This window comes from Hemiscyllium ocellatum, chromosome 20 (genome assembly GCF_020745735.1).
Source record: "Hemiscyllium ocellatum isolate sHemOce1 chromosome 20, sHemOce1.pat.X.cur, whole genome shotgun sequence".
Taxonomy (NCBI): domain Eukaryota; kingdom Metazoa; phylum Chordata; class Chondrichthyes; order Orectolobiformes; family Hemiscylliidae; genus Hemiscyllium; species Hemiscyllium ocellatum.
Window position 1 is genome coordinate 59,975,738 of NC_083420.1, and position 22,971 is coordinate 59,998,708.

General features: G+C 40.5%; 1 protein-coding gene and 1 long non-coding RNA gene across 7 annotated transcripts in view; one reads left to right on the forward strand and one right to left on the reverse strand.

The window, feature by feature from the left end:
* Window positions 1-22,971, forward strand: part of chst12a (carbohydrate (chondroitin 4) sulfotransferase 12a) — a 178,026-nt gene that overhangs the window by 24,699 nt on the left and 130,356 nt on the right. For 3 of the 6 annotated variants that reach the window (XM_060840918.1, XM_060840921.1, XM_060840919.1), the window contains exons 3-4: window positions 865-1,961; window positions 22,123-22,227. In XM_060840918.1, the coding sequence (XP_060696901.1) occupies window positions 930-1,961; window positions 22,123-22,227 (1,137 nt within the window). In that variant the 5' untranslated portion in view covers window positions 865-929. Of the gene's footprint in view, window positions 1-864; window positions 2,553-22,122; window positions 22,228-22,971 lie in introns of those variants that run through there. The other 3 variants (XM_060840917.1, XM_060840916.1, XR_009645791.1) reach the window with 2 other exon arrangements.
* LOC132825546 (uncharacterized) overlaps window positions 19,123-22,971 on the reverse strand; it is a 32,897-nt gene continuing 29,048 nt past the window's right edge. Inside the window, exon 3 of the long non-coding RNA XR_009645792.1 lies at window positions 19,123-22,460. This is a non-coding gene — a long non-coding RNA (uncharacterized LOC132825546). The remainder of the gene's footprint in view (window positions 22,461-22,971) is intronic.

Consider the following 22,971-nt stretch of genomic DNA (forward strand, 5'->3'; position numbering starts at 1 on the left):
AGTATTGTATCTATCTATACCATATACCATATGGATTGCAGCAGTTCAGTAGGAATTTCACTACTACCTCGAGCAACTAGAGGTGGTTAATAAATGCTGGCCTAGCCAGTGATACTCACATTCCATGAAACAATTTAAAAAAAAATCACCATCTTGGCAGGCAGAGGACCTTTGCCAGTGATAATTAGTCCCTGGTCCACAAAACAGTCGGTGAGTTCACAAAAGGTATTAAATTCCTTGCTTTTGAAGCATTTAGCCATCCTTTTAAATACTTGGTTTTAAACAGTTCTTTCTCATTTTGGTCCAGTTTTAAGAAGCATAGACCTTTCAAATACATTAGTGAAGCTGTTGGAAGTTTCCGAGCAACTCAGCCACTTTGTAGTCACTTTTACTAGTGTCAGTTTTGCATTTATCTTCTAGATATTTTAGAATTTGAATGCCTAAACAACCACAGTGGGATTTGAACTTTAATTTTGGATTGTTAGTTCATGCCTTTGGATTAATCTGGCTATTGTACTGCATTGCTATCTGCTTTGCGTTTTCAGTATTGTTAATGTATAATAGAATATTATAACTTAATAATTTACTCTATAAACAGTGGATTGAATATAAATTGGGATTACTGATAAGTACATTATCTACCTTTTATAAACCAACAAAATATTATTGAGGTTGATACACACCAGATTTTAAATACATCTTACTATAATTTGTGTCAGGTGGAATCAAAATGCCAAATTTTTTTGTGATTGTATTCCACTATTTTAATCCAGAAAAAACAGTTTGGTTAAACGCCCCTGTTAACATTCTTATATGGAACCAATTATGAATAACTTATTTTGAAATCTTTTTGTTTTGTTACAGAGTCCACTTGCTTCAAGATGATTCTTTGTAGATGAGCACAGTGGACACTCAGAGACAGGGCAGGTATGCACTTACTCAAAATGAGCAATTCTCGGATCTTCCAGATTTGTGGCATCATGGCTTCTGTGTTCATGATTCTATTGATAATTTTTTATTGGGATGATGTTGGGACAGCCCATTTTCACTTGCATACGACTATTTTGAAAAGTCAGGTCACACATCTCCCTCTAATGACAAACTTAAACCATAACCAGCTGAATTCCAAAAAGGCAGTAGAAGAAAGAAAGCCCAGTTCTGAACCTGACATTATTCAGGATGATCTTGACTTTATGTTGGTTGAAAGCACAAAAGGATACCTACAGGAAGGAGATTCTCCTGAGATGGAAGAAACTTTCAATGCAGTACCTGAACCTAACCCTGAGAAACTCCCAGGCTTTGACTTGGGAATCAATTCTGCCCAAACAAAGACTGAGTTAGAAAGGATACAAAATGAGAGGAAACAAAATATTAAAGATGTGTGTGCAGACTCCAGTATCATGTTCTCAGGGAAAAATAGGAATTTTGAAGATATTCCAAATAAAGAACTGGACCATCTTATTGTGGATGACCAGCATGGCATTATTTACTGTTATGTTCCCAAAGTGGCCTGCACTAATTGGAAGCGGATTATGATTTTATTAAGTGGCAGTATTTTGAAGCAAGGCACTGCATACCGTGATCCACTTGAGATCCCCAGGGATTTAGTGCATAACTCAACCAGCCATTTCACCTTCAACAAATTCTGGAAGCGTTATGGCAAATTCTCAAAACACCTCATGAAGATCAAGCTGAAAAAGTACACCAAGTTTCTCTTTGTTCGTGATCCTTTTGTTAGATTAATCTCAGCATTCCGCAGCAAGTTTGAAATTAAGAATGAGGATTTTTATAATCGTTTTGCAATCCCAATGCTCCAACTGTATGCAAATTGTTCTGACCCGCCATCAACTGTCAATGAGGCTTTCTCTGCAGGAATCAAGCCCAGCTTTGTCAACTTTATTCAGTATTTGTTGGACCCTCACACAGAGAAGAATATGCCTTTTAATGAACACTGGCGGCAGGTATACAGGCTTTGTCACCCATGTCAAATAAATTATGACTTTATTGGAAAACTTGAAAGTTTGGATGAGGATGCTAATTACCTACTGAAGTTGCTCAATGTAGAAAAGCTTGTTCAGTTTCCGCAAAGTTTACGGAACCGGACAGTAAAGAGCTGGGAAAATGACTGGTTTTCAAAAATTCCAGTAGCTTGGAGAAAACAGCTTTACGAATTATATATGCCTGATTTTGTTATCTTCGGCTATCCTAAGCCAACAAACTTGTTATTTGACTGATGTTAAAAAAGCACTAAAAGTCTGTTTTAAAGAAACATGTGCAGTGAATTCCTCATATGCAGCTCCTGGATAGGCTTTGCCTTGCCAGAAACATAATGGAAGTTTTGTGTGGATGTCTCAATTTTGCATTGCATTGCTTCCATTTATGATACGTGAAATTCCTCTTCACTCTCAACAGGCAGCCAAACCACAAAAGTAATTTTTTTCATTTTGGCCAGTAAAGGACTTTAAGCAGGTTGCCTTGCCAATGGATAGATTTGATAACCTGCTGAAAATCAAGATTAGTAACTGCTAAACTGATAAACAGTGGAATATAATCACTGGCATTTATCAATGAGATGTTCTTTACTATTCTGTAATTATGATATTTGGAATGATTGAATGTTGATAACTCTATAAGTAACCAGTGAAAAATCAACAGCAATTTTACTTCTGTTCTCTGAAGTTGAAACTGTATAGCATAGGTTATTGGAATCAGCACCAGACCTGTTGGTGTGGTAAGTGCTTGCCTTTATGAATGCCTGCTAATTCTGTGATATTGAGTTTTATGGATAATTCATTCTTTCTCTAAACTTTCTTGATGTGAAAAATCCAGGATTATATTACCTATTAACGTGATGTACTATGCTTTTCTTTACAACCTCTGCAATCATGAAGGCATCCCACACAACAAGTCTTGGACCATCACCTGGATTTTTTTTCTTGTTAAAGCAAAAGTAGCCTAGACTGCATGCATCTTCTGATAGTAACTTGAAAGGAATTGCTCACAGAAAAATTAAGGCAGTGAAGAATTCTTACTTGAATTGAAACATCCCTCTGAGCAGACTGTTAGAGTGCAATATTGGGCTAGTTTTAAATAAAACTGTAGTATTATTACAGGCTCATTTTAACTTTGCATTTTTAAAAGTTAACTCATGGAATGGGGAAGTCATTGGCTAGACCAGCATTTATTGCCCATCCTAATGTTATTGAGCGTATAGGCTACAAGCAATGCTGTCTGTAACCATTATGATTGGAATAATGTCAAAACAAATTTGTGTGCCTTGAATTCTCTTAATGCAGTAAATAAGTTTTGCACATAATTTCAGGAAGTGTCAAATTTCAGTTAGTAAGTTGAGCTACTGACCCTAGTTAATAAAGTCACATGGAAATATTTGACTATTGGTAAGTATTATACAAATATATATTTTATACATTTATGGGATAAAGCAATAGATTTTATTGAGTTAAGAAAGTATCTTGTTTGTTTATTTTAGGGATTTTTGCACATTTTGATGTTTGTATAGCCTAAGAGTGAATAGATATAGATAAAAGGAAAACTAAGGGATTATTTTCTGTACTAAATAATTAACTTGCCATTTTTCAAAACAAAGTCCTCTTATTTTAGAAAATATCTTAAATGAGAATAATTTTTGCCTCATGAAAATCTGATATTTTGAATCTTTGTTTCTCTGCAAGTAATTGCCTAATGGCTGCTTTAATTTAAATGAGGGATTGACCAACTTTTTGGAGCTGACTGGAAAAAAATGAAAATGTTCATCTGTGAGAAAATTGTTGCTGGCCTTGAAGCAGCAGCTGCCATTAAATCAGTGGAACTCTTCCAGAATGCACGCATTAAAATTCAGACTTTTTGCAAACACTCCTTATTCGGGTTCATTGCAAAAAGATAGCTTCTGTAAGCAAAACACCATCTCCCATGGTCTGAAACTTTAGTATGCAACATGTTACAGTGTTTTATGCTTTAACTTTTTAAAAATCAAATTAAAGCAAAACTTGTGGCTATGTACAGAACCCCTCACAGTCTAGGAAGTGTAGTACTGTTCTTTTGTAGGCAAACACACTTTTTACAACACCTAAGAAACAGCACTACAGGAATGAATGAATGATTGAATTTGACCGCCTGCTTGAATCAATTAATATCCAACCTAAAGGGTGTTCCTCTGGCAAAGTGGCAATTCCTCAGTTTAGATTATCTGTTGAAGTCCTACGCTAGAGTATGAGCCGATCAGAAAAGTCCCAGCTGTTCACAATAAATATAAATGATATGAACGTGGGAACCAAATGTAATTTTTCCATATTTTCAGACGATGTAATTCTAAGCAGGGACGTGAGTACTGAAAACAATATAAAATGGCTTCTGGAGAATTTTGACAGGCTTGGTGAATAATCAAGAACGTGGTAGATGGAATGAACAGTACAAAAATGTGATATTATCCAATTTGATGGGAGGAACAGATGTGCAGAGAATTTCTTAAATGGTGAGAGATTGAAGAGTGTGCAAAGGGACCTGGGGATCCTTGCTAATAAGTCCCTGAAGGTTAACACGAAGGTGCAGCAAATAATTAGGAAGGATAATGGAATGATAAACAAACACAGAAAATTTTAAAGGAATGAAAAACATCTGATAACACCTGTAGAGAGAGCAACAAATGTTTAAAGTTGAATATGACTTTTCTTCAGAATTGCTTTTACTTTCCCATGCAGTTTAAGGTGAAACCAGTGGCAGTCACTAAGGGAAATGTGCCTGTGGAAGCAAGTTTTGGCAAACACTTTAGCATAAATCCTATTGGAAAGAAGAATTAGAACTTCAAGATGGATTTACATGGAAGAAAAATGGCGGTGAATTAATACTGTAAATACTGAAGATACAGAAAATATTAGAGAAATTCAGCAGGTCTGGCAGAATCTGTGGAGAGATTTTAAAAACTTAGCATTTCTAGTCTGATATAACTTCTTCAGAAGTGAACTGTTAGCCTTTATTGCAAGAGGATTTGAATGGAGGAGTAGTGAAGTCTTGCTTCAGTTGTAAGCTTAACTAGACCATTAATGGAGTTCGGTGTGCAGTTTGGTTTCATTACCTCAGAAGGGCTTTGCCACTTGGCGGTGCAACAAAAGTTCACGAGACTTGTTCCAAGGATGGCAGAACTCACCTATGAAGAGTGATTGGGCAAAGTGATCTGTATCCTCTAAAGTTTCAAAGAGTAACAGGTAATGTCATTGAAACCAACAAAATGCTAAATGGGATGGACAGGACATCATAGAAACCCTACAGTGCAGAAAGAGGCATTTCAGCTCATTGAGTCTTCACCAATCCTCCAAAAAGCATCCTGCCCAGACTCTCAGACCCACACCTTCAATTCACATAATGCCTGGATTTACGATGGCTAATCCACCCAGCCTGCACGTTTCAAGACCATGGAAGGAAGCCAGGGCACCTGGAGGAAACCTATGCAGCTATGGGGCGAATGTGCAAACTCCACATGGACAGTCATCTGAGGGTGGAATCGAACCCAGGTCCCTGGCGCTGAGGCAGCAGAGCTTACCAGTTGGGGTATGATGTTTCCCTGATTGGTTAATCTAAAATAAGGGAGTGCAAAATAAAAATAAGATGAAAAATCTTTCTCAGCCAGTTGTGAACCTTTGGAATTTACTACCCCAGAGTGTGTGAAGCTCAGGTTTTGGGTGTATTTGGGAAGTAAAGTCAAGTAATTACTTCTTGATTACCAATGACATAACTGTTATGAGATTGGAGTCAGTTAAGGACATTCGGGTGTTTGACTGGCCATGATTGTATTAAATGATGGAGCAGTCTCAACAAGCTGCATAACCTATTACTATTCCTATCACATTTTGACTGAGCTAAGAAGATTAACGCTAAGCCAGGCAGATAGCATTGGAGACATGAATGGGAATTTTGCCATCTCCATATCCTAATAGGCCATGTGATGAAAATTAATAGATTATTTTATCAGAAGTGAGAGAAGTACACTTATGGTCTCTGGCAGAGACCCACTGTGCCGCCCATTAAAAAATAATGTCCTTTCCTTTTACCTCAGATAATGGTTCTGTTTATAAATTCATTGACAAATGTCAGCAAAAGAAGGAACCTATCCATCAGTGTTTTTTTTAAAGGACTGATCATTTTATTATGTTGAACTTTCAGAAAAAGCCTTCAATTTTTTTTGTCTGTGTTTAATATTTCAGAGATACAAGCATGTGTTTGATGTAAATGACTCATGGATTGAGTAATATTACATTCGAAATCTTAGTCAAATAGCCCCCTATGGAAATACAAGTGCCTCCATTTTTCCTTTCTTACCTCACTAGACTAGGGAACCATTTTCAAAATACAGTTTGAGCAATCTGAAGGCCATTGTTAATCATCAATTTATTGACCTTAAATGTCAAAAGCATATGCTATAGTTTTCAGCAAATTTGAACCATGCTTTTGTCACAGTATGTAATGTACTGAATAATTCTGGTTTCAGCCGTGTGGGGATATCTGAAAGTTAATGCTTGAAATTGAACAAACGGTAAAAACATGAGAAAGTCTAGAAATTGTTTTTTCTTTGAAAATAAAATTGAATACTATGGACAGAGGTAACGCTTAACGTCTCCTCTTATGTAACTATTATTTTGAAACAATATTTTTGTCCAAATATTCCTTCAGTTAAAAGCAGTTTCTTTGTATTGGCCTATGGCATCTGTTAGTTAGCAATGGTGAAAAGGATAATTTAAAGAGAAATTGATCATAGAACAGTTCAGCACAGGAACAGGCTGTTCAGCCCATCATGTCAGTGCCAATCATGATGCCATTCTAAACCAATCCTATGTGCCTACACGTGGCCCTCTGTTCTCTGCCTGCGCATGTGCCTATCAAACATTGCTAATGTATCTTGTACCACCCTGACTGTATGTTCCAGGCACTTACCACCCACAAATTAAAAAAAAACTTCCCTCTGACATCTCCTCCGAGCATTTACCCTCTCACCTATCCTGTCCTACCATTTGATTTTTCCACTCTAGGCAAAAGTCTTTGACTATTACCCTATCCATGCCTCTCGTTATTTTTTTTATGCTCCTATTAGGTCACCCTTCAGCCTCCACGCTCTAGCAAAAACAACCCAAGTTAATCCAACCTCAATTTACAGTTAATAACTCAGATCCAGGCAACATTCCTGGTTAATCGCTTATGCACCCCCTCCAAGCCTCTGTATCCTTCCTACAATATGGCAACAAGAATTGCACACAATATTTAAAACGTGCCTTGCTAATTTTTATACTTAATTCCCTGACTGATTAAGGCAAGAATGATGTATGTCTTCTTTATCATCTTATCCATTTGTTTTACAACCTTTAGGGAGCTGTGGACTTGCACTCTTAAGATCTCTCTGTATAGAAATGGTCCTCAGTGTCCTGCCATTTACTGTATTCTTTTTCCTCAAAATGCATTTTGGTCCAAGCAAGACATTAGTTATTTGAGTTCCAGACATGCAATTAAATATGTTACAAGTGTAAAAGTTCTATGCTAGCAGTCACTGATTAACAATTACAATATCTTGGTATCTCACCAGTTACTTATGTTACCAAATGCTGAACTCTAATTAAGGGATAGCTGGGCAACTTACTCCTTTTCCTTAGATGTGTGTGAGTGCAACAAGCAAACATTATTTTTAATACTCTTTTCTTTCTTTCTGTGCCTCCTCTGTTCCCAGTGACTTAATTTTGTCTTTCAGACTTTTGAAACTGAAAGCTTGAGTGAGTTAGTAACTAATGATTCATAATATTGGCAATCATCAGAAAATAGTAGTGATGAGCAATCAACTAAAAGCAAGGATACCGGAAGAAGAGTCATGTTAAAACTCAACGTTAAATGTTACTCTCTCTGCAGCTACTGCCAGATCTGCTGGGTATTCTCCAGCATTTTCTGTTTTTATTGGTGATAAACAGTTTTTTAAAACCCGAGGGAAGCATACAGTTTTTATCTCCCAGGATTGCTGTGCTTCCTGAGATGTATTGATCTATATGATTTTGGCATGGAATTTCAAAGTTTGTAAATGACATGAAATGTACAAAGATAATAAACAATGAGCAGGAAGAGATTTTTGGAAGCCATAGGCTAGTCAGGTATGTGGGAAAATAAACTTAATATGGAGAAGTGTGCAGTAATTCACTTTGATAGAGAAATCATGGAAAAATTAAAATCTAAATGAAGCCATTTTTAAAAGAAACGCAGAACCAGAGCTCTAGGCGAGTATGCACACAAACTTTGCAAGTAACAGGACAAGATGAGAAATTTGTCATTTCATGGATCGTGTAGAGTAACAACTAAAATGTCTTCAGCTGTTTAAACTAGTTAATCATTTCACATCCTAACCATGCCCCTATATCTTATAAAGACTGCATTGCTGTGGTTCTTCCTTCACCTTTGCAGATCAGGAGTTGCAACTTCATGTATTCCATGACTATTCTGGGTGATCACAGTCACACACTGGCAATTTGTTAAAATTCTCCACTTGTGCATCAAACATTCACTAATTAAGACTGTTAAAATGTCAAGTGGGATCCTTGACGTCATGACTAGAGACAGAGATTACAAAAGGAAAGGTATACTGAACCTTTTATAAAAGGTCCTAATTGGCCTCAGTTACTGATGAGATTTGGTAGAATCTGTACAGTGTGGAAATAGGCCATTCAGCCCATCGGGTCCACATAACCAGTGCCCTTTGCCTTTGGAATGGTGCCAGGGAAGGAGGATTTATGGGGAGGCAGAGGTTGTTCTCTTCCAAGTACGTAGCTAAATGGACATTTGATGTGGTACTCTACATTATGAAGGCCTTTAATATGATAAGGAGAAACTGTTTTCAGTGGCAAACTCAATAATGATTTAATATAATTGACAAATGACGTGGACAAAAATTGAGGATTTTTTTGTAGAGCAGTGAGTTTTTAGGATTTGAATGCTCTGCCTGAAATGTGATGGAAGCAGATTCAGTTGTTCTATTTGGAAAGGAATTGTTTAAATACTTAAATGGAAAAAATGTTTGGTGTTCAAGTGAAAGGGTGGGGGCTAGGGGTAATTGACTACCTTTCAAAGAACCAACATTGGCACGATGAACGAAAAGACCCTTTTTCAGTCTGTATCACTCTGAAAGCTATATTCATAAGCTCACTTATATGATCTTTCCTCTTTGAGCTTTCTACATATTTTAAAATTATTTCTACAGCTTTAGTAACAGTTCTTTTTTGTTGGGATTATTTGAGGTTGCTTGGCTTTGTAGGTTACAAGGAAATATTTAACAATTTAACCCCCTATTTTTCAAGAGAAATTTTAAGTCATTCAGATGGTTAGTGATTTTTAATTCTTTGTGCTAGATCAATAATTCAGTAGAAAACTGAACTCACTGTTATGTTGGACATTAATGTAGTCATCACATCCTTGTGAGAAGTTATCATTCATTTCACTTGAAAAAAGAGAGTCAGTTCTGCTATAACACGATAGTTCCGTTCTTGTGCAATCTCATGTTATAAGAAAATCGTGTAATAGCAGCACCATTTAAACTAATGTGGCTGGAATTGTGTTATAACCAGTACATGCTTTAGCAACAGTGTCCCCAATTTGTCAATTGTGTCATTGTTAATTCACGTCAACGAAACGTGATATAGCAGCACGACCTATATTAGAATAAATATTTTGTAATTGGTTCAGAGACCAGATGTTTTTTAAAAGAAAATATTTTTATTAATAAATCAAATGTCTGAGAATTTGTATATGTTGGGCTGAGGATTATGTATCTCCACAGCTAGGTCAGTATGCTGCCTTGCATGCACAGTAGTGCTACTTTTCATCTATTTCCTGTTTAAGAGCATAAAACGTGGAGAGTTTTGAACATTTCAGCAGACTGAGTTCTACATAAATGCATTTGAAGCTCCAAATGTCAAGAAATTGTGTGTTTCTTTGGGACTTCCGTTAATGTTTCTCCTTGAAATGCATGTTGTACACTATTTATTAATTTCTAGTTTCCAAAGATATGTGGTCACGTTGAGGTCAGTGACCATAATAAGTTGAACAATGGATAAAATTGTGTATTTGGAACAAAAGCAAATAGATTTTGTTGAGTCTGTCTTTTTTTAAAACTGGAATTTATAAATTTTGAGATGGAATTAAATAGATAAGGGATTGACCATTACATACATCCTTTGGCTTTTACTCAAAAGATACCAAAACTGCTGATAATAGTCTTTTATTTTGAGGGCTTGCATTTCTATAAAGAAAAAGTTACAAAGTGAAGAATATGCCTTTCTTAAATATGTATAGGAAAAGTTTTTGAAAAACATTGCTTTTTTGTTTTTGTTGTAGTAAATTGTGCAATAAAACTGCTCAGGCATACTTAAATAAAATTGGTCTCTGTGTGATGAATGAGGTGCAAGATGTGAATGTGATTAAAAATATAAAACTAAATCTAACTGAACATTTGAATTTTTGTTTCTATTGAGAATTGTATCATGTAAAAACTGATAAACTGACATGGACGTTAGCTTTTTTTCATTCACTGAGCTGCAGTTCTGGTTGTCTATCCCTATTAAGGATATTAATTTTCAGCCGATTTTCTTAACTGTACTTAACCCAGCAAAATCTTAAGATATTGCGAAACATACAGCAAATTATTTAAAATATGCAGCTTTTGTCATTTGACGTACTTTTGACTACATTGACTTATAGTCTAGATTTTCAGTGATCTTGGAACCCCTCAAAATTTCAGGTCATGATTCTGGTATTTCCCCACTCCATTCTGAAGGTTTTCAATTTCACCCCATTTTTCATGAATTGAGCTGGTTCAGATTGTGATTTTCAAATAGACCTGACTGGCTCCATTGTGGACATGGGCATGTCCTAATACTTCACCTTTATCACAGAGTCTAGCAATTTTTTAAAATGTTTTGTGGATTATGACACCTCTTTGTATATTAGAGGTGTTGTAGACCATAGACTGCATGAAGGAACATATTGGGAGTTATGACCCCATACCCTCACCACCACCTGTGTCAAGCCAATAGACTCTATGCTTTTATCGCTAATAAACTCTACAGATGTAACAAATCCTGGAGTAAACAATAGAATATGTAAAAATAAACTTTTAAAGGAATAATTTATTTCATTACTTTCGTCAAAGTTTTTTTTTAAAATTAGGCAAAAATGTGTTGATCATTCAGATCCTTTGAAGTATCCATAACAGAAACTGCAAATACCTGAAACCCCTTGTTGTGTAAATAAATGTTTCATAATTGATAGAAGGGATCAAAGTGCCAGAGCTGCCAATCAAGCAATGTTTTCCCAGGAACTCAGCAGTTTCAACAGTTTAATTAAAGTCTGGGTACTCAACCAAGCTTATGTGTTCTTGGCTGACAACCAGGATATCCAGTATGGCAATGAAAGAGGACTGATGTATCACCACTTGATGTGAGGGTCGTGTACAGAGGTGGAAGGCACAGCCTGTGATTGGGATATTGCGGGGGTGAATGGATGAAGCAGGAGCACTGTGGAGTATGACAATATTCAGTATAAAGTGCCCACCTCAGCTTTAAAGTTATAGTCCAACAGGTTTAATTGGAAGCACGAGTTTTCAGAATGCTACTCCTTCATCAGGTGAAGTATAAGATTGTAAGATACAGAATTTATAGCAATTTCTGTATCTTACAATCTTATACAGAAGAACCTTGATTATCTGAATACCGTATTATCTGAAGGGGATCGCAAGGTCCCAATAGAAACATTATGCCAAAGAGCTGTTTCAACCCTGATCGCGTCTTTTGTTTACAGGTACAATAATTAAAAACAAACTTGGCTCACTGAAATGCTGCCGAAAATAGTCCTGGGCAGACCAGGCACCATCTCTAAATGACTGACGACCTGCCCTCTCTCTCTCTCCCCCAACACTTTTCCTGGAGTTTTACACAGGGGTGTACTCTGAACCCCTGTTCCCAGGGTTTCCCCCTGTCAAAATGTTGTGTGTGCGTGCATGCGCGTGCTATTTGGAGACTTACCTAGCAAAGGCAGCAGCAGTCTTACTGTTGGTGTGCAGTCCAGATGCCCTGGAGGGGGGTGTTGTTTTCAGGTTGAATGGTGGGTGGGGGTGTGGGGTTGGGGCTGGGGGGGGGGGCGATGTTGGATGGTGTTGGGGGTGGGGTGGGAGCAGATGGGGTTGGGGGCGGGGTCCACCTCAGTTTAGGCTGCCTCCAAACTGACTGCTTGGAGCGCTGTTCTGGTGCTGGTTTTTCCTGAGGTAGGTGAGGTGATTTGGGAATTTTCCTGATTTTAATCCCTGGAGGATTAAAATGCATGCTTTTTTTTTGAATAACTTAGATTGATATGAGTTGTAAGTATATTTAATCTTTTTGCAGGATTTGGGAAACACATCAAGTACTTGACTACCCATTCCGATCATATCTTGTAAATGAGATGATCATTCTTTTTGTACCTAAAGGAGAATTCTTGTAGTTGGTTAAAGTAATTTTTTAAATAAAAAAAGTTGCAAAGTCAATAGTTTTATTTCAAGAAAAACTAGAATTTGCATTTAGATAGCACCTTTCACATGTTTACAACCAACGATATCCTAAAGCAATTATAGCTTATGAAATATGTTTTGAATGGCAATCATCCTTATAATTTAGGGAAATAACGCTGTCAATTTGTACACTGAAATCCCCACTACATAATAATCTGTTCTCGTGATACCTGTGGCATTGAGGTTGGTTAGTTCAGTCGTTTGGATGGCTGGTTCATGATGCAGAGTGACATCAATAGTGTGCCTTCAGATCCTGCACTGGCTGAAGTTACCATGAAAATCCTATCTTCTTGATCTCTCCCCTCACCTGAGGCATGGTGACCCTCAGATTAGATTGCCAATTGTTGTCCCTCCCTAATGAAGTAACAGCCTATGGTCCTCTGTGACTATGGTGATTTTACATTTTTACCCTACAACAGTCCACAAGTTACATGTCGCTATCCTGAAAATGCCTGTTGGAAACTCTAGTATGTTATATCTACAAGCTACCCTTTATCTACCCTCCTTGTTGCCTCCTCAAAGAACTGTGGTAATTTGGACATCAGCCATACTCCATCTCCATTTGTAAATCCCATTAGGTCGCTAAGTGATACTACACCTCTTACCACCTCATTGCTAATGTTTTCACTTCACTTATTTGTTTGTTTAAGTTCCCCTCTATACTTTTGATATCCAACATGGTTCTAAATAGAATTATCCATCTGTCAAATGTCATGTGCATCCCTTTACTGCTTCATCATTTTCTCTATCTCTATTGCATTCAGTGAGTTCAGGATTTGTTTGCCTGGTGCAGCAGCCTCCTGCTGTAGGGGATAATGGTGACCTACTGGCCTCCAACAGCGGCCTCCCAATGTGTTGCCGTTGTAGTGTGGAGCCAGGGCCCTGTGCAGACTGGAAGCTAGGTGCCATTTGTACTGAAATTTTATTTCAGTAATGCCAGACATTTTACTTCTTTATTGTCTAAAATCCTGTAACTAAAGAAGCTGTGCCTTGGTACTTTTGTATTGAAATTTGCGCTGTAATTGGCAACGTATAAACTTTTCATGATACTTATTGAGTACAAATGATAATAAAGGCTATTCTATTATATTTCCTTCATGATGAACATGCCTTGACTATACACAAAATATCTCCCCACTCAAGCTTTGGAGATGCCGGTATTGGACTGGGGTGTACAAAGTTAAAAATCTCACAACACCATTAAAACTGTTGGACTATAACCTGGTGTTGTGTGATTTTTAACTCCCCACTCAAGGCAGCCTATTGTTTAGTAGAAATTTTTCTGAGCTAGATTTATTCTCACCATTGAAGTTGGCTTTCCTCCAATTACTTATTCTTACTCAGAATTGCTCCTTGCCCCTTCTGTCTCCTACTTCAATGATAGCTATCTCCTGAATATTTCAGCTACTGGCATGTTCTATTTGGCCCATTTCATTCCTATATATCAGATCAAATTCCTTCGGCAATGCCTTTTTTCATGTTAGACTAGGAACATACTAGAAATTTCTCCTCAACACACACTAGGAAATTTCTTTCTGTTATAGAACATAGAATGTTACAATGCAGTGCAGGCCCTTCGGCCCTTGATATTGCACTGACCTGTCAAATTAATCTGATGCCCATTTAACCTACACCATTCTGTTATTATCCATATGTATGTCCAATGCCCATTTAAATGCCCGTAACATCAGCAAGTCTACTACTGTTGCAGGCAGGCCGTTCATGCCCTTACTACTCTCTGAGTAAAGAAACTATCCCTGATGTCTGTTCTAAATCTATCACCCCTCAATTTAAAACTATGTTCCCATGTGTTAGCCTTCACCATCCAAGGAAAAAGGCTCTCACTGTCCACTCTATCTAACCCTCTGATTATCTTACTAATCTCGGTTAAGTCACCTTTCAACTTCCTTCTCTCCAACAAAAACAGTCTTAATTCCCTCAGCCTTTCCTCGTTAGACCTTCCTTCCATACCAGGCAACATCCTCGTAAATTTCCTCCCTTTCAAAGCTTCCACACCCTTCCTACAATGCGGTGACCAGAACTGTAAGCAATACTCTAGGTGCAGCCTTTACCAGTAAGGTAACGCATGACCAGTGATGCTCTGAAACTCAATCCCCCTACCAATAAACCCCAACACACCACATGCCTTCTTAACAACCCTATCAATCTGGGTGGCAACTTTCAGTGATTTATGTACCTGGATACCAAGATCTCTCCGTTCGTCTACACTGCCAAGAATTTTACCGTTAGCCTTGTACTCTGCATTCCTATTATTTCTTCCAAAGTGAAGTACCTCACACTTTTCCACATTATCTTCCAGTTGCCACTTCTACGCCCAGCTCTGCATCTTATCTATGTCCCACTGTAAGTCACGATATCCTTCGACACTATCCACAACTCTGCCTACCTTAGTGTCAACCGCAAATTTACTAAGCCATCCTTCTTTGCCCACATCTAGATCATTTATGAAAGTGACAAACAGCAGTGGCCCCAAAACAGTTCCTTGCGGCACACCACTGGTAACTGAGCTCCAAGATGAACATTTCTCATCAACCACCCATCCTCTGTCTTCTTTTAACTAGCCAATTTCTGATCACCTTCAATCCTGAAACTCTGTATTTTGTGCAATAACCTACCATGTGGAACCTTATCAAATGCATTACTGAAGTCCACATACACCACATCAACCACTTTACCTTCATCCACCTGTTATTACTATACCCATCTATATATTGGGACAATTAAAGTTCCCCATTATAACTACTCTATAATTATTGGGTACTGCCATATGTTTTCCTTCCTCCATCTTTTCCACAAGTTGATGCCTATATACAATACAGCCAAATTTTCTTTTGGTTTATTATGAGAGTGAGAGAACGATAGAAGTCATCTATGACTCTAGGATGTGAATACAAGAAATCAAAAAGAAGCTGCTTTAATACAGTACAAGAGAGTGCTGCACTTTCGCGGATGCCACAGTTCAGATAAGATGTTAAATTGAGGCCATCTACTCTCTCAGGTGTATATGAAAGATCCTGTGGTAATATGTTGTAAAAAAGAAGGGCAGTTATCTTCTGTTCATGTTTAAGCTCTTGAGGAATGTCACCAAACAGATTATCTGGACAGTATTATATTGTTGTTCGTGGGTGATGCGATTTGCATTTTGACTGTCCATTTTCCGACTTTAGAATAGGGATTACAAACCGACCGATATTATAAACCGACTGACTCCCACAGCTACCTGGACTACACCTCCTCCCACCCTGCCCCCTGTAAAAACGCCATCCCATATTCCCAATTCCTTTGTCTCCGCCGCATCTGCTCCCAGGAGGACCAATTCCAACACCGCACAGCCCAGATGGCCTCCTCCTTCAAGGACCGCAGATTCCCCCCAGACGTGATCGACAATGCCCTCCACCGCATCTTCTCCACTTCCCGCTCCTCCGCCCTTGAGCCCCGCTCCTCCAACCGCCACCAAGACAGAACCCCACTGGTTCTCACCTACCACCCCACCAACCTCCGCATACAACGTATCATCCGCCGCCATTTCCACCACCTCCAAACGGACCCCACCACCAAGGATATATTTCCCTCCCCTCCCCTATCAGCGTTCCGCAAGGACCACTCCCTTCGTGACTCCCTCGTCAGATCCACACCCCCCACCAACCCAACCTCCACCCCCGGCACCTTCCCCTGCAACCGCAGGAAATGTAAAACTTGCGCCCACACCTCCACACTCACCTCCCTCCAAGGCCCCAAGGGATCCTTCCATATCCGCCACAAGTTCACCTGTACCTCCACACACATCATCTATTGCATCCGCTGCACCCGATGTGGCCTCCTCTATATTGGTGAGACAGGCCGCTTACTTGCGGAACGCTTCAGAGAACACCTCCGGGCCGCCCGGACCAACCAACCCAATCACCCCGTGGCTCAACACTTTAACTCTCCCTCCCACTCCACCGAGGACATGCAGGTCCTTGGACTCCTCCACCGGCAGAACATAACAACACGACGGCTGGAGGAGGAGCGCCTCATCTTCCGCCTGGGAACCCTCCAACCACAAGGTATGAATTCAGATTTCTCCAGTTTCCTCATTTCCCCTCCCCCCACCTTGTCTCAGTCGGTTCCCTCAACTCAGCACCGCCCTCCTAACCTGCAATCCTCTTCCTGACCTCTCCGCCCCCACCCCACTCCGGCCTATCACCCTCACCTTGACCTCCTTCCACCTATCCCACCTCCATCGCCCCTCCCCCAAGTCCCTCCTCCCTACCTTTTATCTTAGCCTGCTTGGCTACTCTCTCTCATTCCTGATGAAGGGCTTATGCTCGAAACGTCGAATTCTCTATTCCTGAGATGCTGCCTGGCCTGCTGTGCTTTGACCAGCAACACATTTGCAGCAGGAGACTATTGAGCCATGTCTTGTATTTTTACAACTGTCATTGTTTCATTTGAGGATTGTGCAATTTTAAGAGCATGTTTTGCAAAGTACACTTCCAAACCCATTAAAGAAATAATTTTCACAAGTGGTAATTAACAGTTACACAAAAAAATGTCAGTGCCACAATCACCAGCTTGAAAATCATGCACTCTGCCAATCTGATTTGGTTCTGCCTTAAGACCATTGATTCTGTTTACTTACAAGCTTTAGCTATCCTTCAATCCAAGTACAGATGTCAGAAAAGTTAGAAACCCCATTTCTTCCTGAATATGACATAACAAAAACAGATACATAGAAATATGATTAATGTTAGAGGGGTTGTAATTAAAAATGGGAAATTCAGTAATAGGTTATTACTGTGAGTTTACAAAGAAAATTACAGTACAGGAACAGGCCCTTTGGCCCTCCAAGCCTGTACCGATCCAGATCCTCAATCTAAATCTTTTGCCTATTTTCTAAGGGTCTGTATCCATCTGCTCCCTGCCCATTTATGAAATGATGCTATCGTACCCGTTTCTACCACCTCTGCTGGCAACGCGTTCCAGGCACCCACCACCCTCTACATAAAGAACTTTCCATGTATATCACCCTTAAACATTCCCCTCTCACTTTGAACTCATGATTCCTAGTAACTGAGTCCCCCACTCTGGGAAAATGTGTCTTGCTATTCACCCTGTCTGTACCTCTCATAATTTTGTAGACCTCAATCAGGTCCCTCCTCAATCTTTGTCTAGCTAATGAAAATACTCCTAATCTACTCAACTTCTCTTCATAGCGAGCACCCTCCATATCAGACAACATCCTGGTGAACCTCCTCTGCACCCTCTCCAAAGCATCCACATCCTTTTGGTAATGTGGTGACCTGGACTGTACGCAGTATTCGAAATGTGGCTGAATCAAAGTCTTATACAACTGTAGCATAAGCTGCCAACTCTTGTACTCAATACCCTGTCCAATGAAGGAAAGCATACTGTATGCTTTCTTGACCATTCTATTGATCTGCATTGCCACCTTCAGGGTATGCACAGATCTCCCTGTACATCAATTATCCCCAGGACTTTTCCATTTACTGCATAGTTCGCTCTTGAATTGAATCTTCCAAAATGCATCACCTTGCATTTCCCCGGATTGAACTCCATCTGCCATTTCTCTGCCCAATAGTGTCACAATGGTTCAATTCCCACCTCTGTGTGGAGTTTGCACATTCTCCCCATGTCTGCGTGGGTTTCCTCCGGGTGTTCTGGTTTCCTCCCACAGTCCAAAGATGTGCAGATTAGGTGAATTGGCCATACTAAATTACCCATAGTGGTAGGTGTAGGGAAATGGGTCTGGGTGGGTTGCTTTTCGGAGGGTCGGTGTGGACTTGTAGGGCCAAAGGGCCTGTTTCCACAATGTAAGTAATCTAATCTAAAACTCTCCAATATATCTACAGTCTGCTATATTCTCTGACAGTCGCCTTCACTATCTGCTACTCCACCAATCTTAGTGTCATCTGCAAACTTGCTAATCAGACCATCTAAACCTTCCTCCAGATCACTAATGTATATTACAAACAACAGTAGTCCCAGCATGGATCCCTGTGGGGTGCCACTGGTCACAGTTCTCCATTTTGAGAAACTCCCTTCCACTACTAATCTCTGTCTGCTATTGTCCAGCCATTCTCTATCCATCTAGTTAGTACACCCTGGACTGCAAGAGACTTCACTTTCTCCATCAGCCTACCATGGGGAACTTTATCAAACGCCTTAAGCCCATCTGTATGACATCTACAGCCCTTCCCTCATCAATCTAACTTTGCCACTTCCTCAAAGAATTCTATTAAGTTGATAAGACATGACCTTTCCTGCACAAAACCATATTGTCTATCATGGATAAGCCTATTTTCTTCCAAATGGGAATAGATCCAATTCCTTAGTAGCTTCCCTACCACTGACATCAGGCTCACCATTCTATAATTACCTGGATTATCCCTGCTACCCTTCTTAAACATGGAGACAACATTAACCATTCCCAACTCCTGTACTCCATGAGCCAGTCAAGATCTTGTTGTACACTTAGATAATCTTTTTCACTGTCCACTATATCATCAATTTTGGTATCACCTGCAAATTTACTAACCATACCTCCTATCTTTTCATTCAAATTATTTATATAAATGACAAATAACAGTGGACCCATCATCGATCCTTGGGCCCACCACTGCTCATAGAATTGAATTGAATTCAGTTCAATTCAATTTATTGTCACATACCGAGGCACAGTGAAAAGCTTTGTCTTGCGAGCAATACAGGCAGATCTCAGAGTTAAGCAGCATAGATAAACAGTGGCAAAAATCAAAAACACAGGTACAGGTGAATGTTAAGAGTTTGTGAGTCCATTCCGTATTCTAACAACAGTAGGGTAGAAACTGTTAGGACACCGGCTGGTGCATGTGTTCAGGCTTCTGTACCTTCTCCCTGGTGGTAGAGGTTGCCAGGGTGGGATGGCTCGTTGAGAATGCTAGTGGCCTTTCCTTGACAGCGGGCCTGGTAGATGGATTCTATGGATGGGAAGTTGGCCTTTGTTATTGTCCCGGCCGAGTTCACCACTCTCTGTAACTGTCTCTGATCTTGAATGATACCGTTGCCATAACAGGTAGTGATACATCCAGATGGAATACTCACGATGGCACACCTATAAGAGTTGACAAGGGTATTTGCCATCATGCCAAATTTCCTCAGCTGTGTCCACATGAAGAGTCCAAGAAAGCTTGTGTATAACCACTCTCTACTTGTTCCACTTCTGTGCTATTAATGTGTAGGGGGGCATGAGTAACTTTCTGCCGAAAGTCAATAATGATTTCTTAGTTTTGCTAGCATTGAGAGCGAGGTTGTTCTTGGTGCACAATTTTTCCAGGTCTTCCTCCTCCCATCTGTGGTCTGTTTCGTCGTCATTTGAGGTTTGACTGACTATGGTGGTGTCATCAGCGAACTTGTAAATGGCACTAGTCTAGTATTTGGTGATGCAATGATGGATATACAGTGAGTACAGTGGGGGGGGGGGGGGGGGGGGGGGGGCTGAGTGCACATCCCTGGGGGGCTCCAGTGTTGAGTGTTAGTGAGGATGAAATATTGTCCCCAAGCTTCACTGATTGTGGTCTGTGGGTCAGGAAACTGAGGACCTAATTGCAGAGAGTGGGCTTAGTCTGAGATCACTAAGTTAAGCAATCAGTGCGGAGAGGAATAATAGTGTTGAAGGCTGAACTGTATTCAATAAGTAGGATTCTTACGTAGCTGTTTTCGGTGTCAAGGTGTTCTAAGGAGGAATGAAAGGCAAGTGATATGGCATCTGACGTGGATCTGTTTGTCTGATACGTAAATTGGAGTGAGTCAAGAGTAGTGGGGAGGCTGGAGTTGATTAATGCCATGACCAACCTTTCCAAGCACTTCATGACCACTGAAGTTAGGGCCATTGGGCGGTAGTCATTGAGACATGCTGTATGAGCCTTCTTAGGCACAAGGATGGTGTTGGCCCTCTTGAAACAGGCAGGGACAGTGGCCTGCAGCAAGGAGAGTTTGAAGATGTCCGAGAAGACCTCTGCTAATTGATCCGCACATGCCCTGTGTGCACAGCCTGGTACTCCTTCTAGTCCCTTCACTTTCCTTGAATTCACACGAAGGAAAACTGATCTGACCTCTGATGCAGTGACTGTTGGGATAGGTTCATCACGACTTGTCGGAGTAGGTGTTACCTCTCCAGCAAAATTCTGCTCAAAGCAAGCATAGAAGGCGTTGAGACGATTTGGGAGGGATGTGTCATCGTCTGCTATCTTGCACTGTCTCTTTTTAGAACTTGTGATGTCACTCAGTCCTTGCCATAGTCGCGGGGTGTCTGTCTGGGTCTCTAGTTTGGATCAGTATTGGTTCTTGGATGTCTTAATGGTTCTGCGAAGGTCATTCTTGGATTCCTTATATTTGAGTGGATCTCCGGATCTGAAGACTTCATGCCTGGTTTTTAGCAGGTTCTTTGGGGAACACCCAGATTGACTTCCTCGGTATGCACACTTGCTGATAAAGTCTGTGATGGTGGTGGTATACTCGTCCAAGGTACCACTGGACTGTTTCAACACGGCCCAATCAGCCGATTCCAGACAGTACCGGAGTTGATTCTTTGCCTCCTCCGACCAACACTGGACTAGTATTTGTGAGGGGATCTCCTGCTTTAGCTTTTGCCTATAAGCCGGGAGAAGAAACATTGGTATTGTGGTCGGAGTTCCCAAAATGAGGGAGGTAGGTGGAACAATAGGCATCTTTCATGATGGTGTACAGTGGTCTAAAATGTTTGGGCCCCTGGTGGGGCAGGTAATGATCTGGTGATACTTGGGCAACACCTTCCTTAGATTGGCTTGATTGAGGTCACCAGTTATAGGGCTTCAGGCGTTCCGTCTCCAGGGTGTTAGTGGTGGAGCTTCTTCAACCTCTGCTTCTGACGGTTTGTATACAGCAGTTAGTATAGCAATGGTAAATTCCTGTGGTGGATAGAAAGGGTGGCATTTGATGGTGAGGAATTCATGGTTTTGGGGACCAATGGCTGCTTAGGATTGCAATGTCCATGCACCGCAAGTTGTTGATTATAAAGCAAACCATCCACCCTTTGTCTTACCTGAGGACGCTGTACGGTCCATACGATAGATAGAAAAACCATCAGCCTGAAGTGCGTAGTCGGGAATGGATGGGTTGAGCCAAGTTTCTGTGAAGCAGAGTGCGCAACAGTCCCGCAGTTCACACTGGAAGCCGAGCAGTGATCTTACTTTGTCCATCTTGTTCTCCAGAGAATGTACATTTGCTAGAAATAATCTAGGAAGTTGGGGGGGGGGGTTAATCTTGAAGCCACGTAGTCTCAATCTTACTAGCAGGCTGGCACACTTACCCGCTTCCTCACAGGTTTCTTACATTTGAGTGTTCTGGTGGTCTGGTGAAGTGGATTGTGACTGCTTCCAGTTAAGTGATCCTTCTGAGGATCCTGTGGAGCAGGTAGGTTGCAGTTTAGTGAATTTTTGCAGAGGATCTGCTTAGGACCCAATGTAGCAGGTAATTTACTGTGTGCTTTCTTTTACCGGAAGGTGTTTGCTTCGGACACAGTGGAGAGTTCCTGGTTTCAATTGCTGCCGATTTACTGCTCCAGGTCCAGCCACGGTTTTCGCAGAAGTGTTTGGGCAGCTGTGCAGGTACGTTTTGATAGATTTCATGCCAGGCAGGCATCTTATGGAGTCGGGAGTGTTTTGTGTCAGTTCTCCTTCCTGGGGCAGGTCTCTCAGATCCCCCCATTTTCTGGCAGGCCCCAGGCCTGTGGCTCGTGTAAGCTGCCTCTGGCTGGCCTGGCCACCTTCCGGGGTTAGCATCACGTGGTCTGCTGCCTTCATTCAGTAAGCTGGCTTTGAGGATCGGAGGAGCTTCAAACCTGTGAGTTTAGATAAAACATAGTTATTAGTAATTTTTAAAAGTATGCTATTAAGTTTAAAGAGTGAAGAATGGTTGTAGGAAATAGGAAACTTAGATCTGCACACAGGAGCTCGCAAAGAGCCAACCACATCCGGTGCCATTTTGCATGCCTTCAGTCTAAACAACAATCCTCTACCACCATGTTGTGTCTTTTACTTCCAATCCCTGGATCCCATACGATCTAACCGTACTAACCAGTCTACCACGTTTTACTATAATTTATATTGAAATACGTGTCCATGAGGAGGTTTTGTGGTGCACTACAGAACCACCTTGCTTCAAAGTCAGAGGCTCCAGGTTGAAGGCTCACTTGGGGATTTGATGATCAAGGAAGGTGCATTCATGACAAATTATCAATCTGCACCTCCTTCAAACACATACCAGTGGCTGGCTATAACATGTATGTAAGGTGAATGTTGTCACAGCAGCTCAAGAATCCTGGTTGGCCAATTTGGGTCAAATTGTTGCCA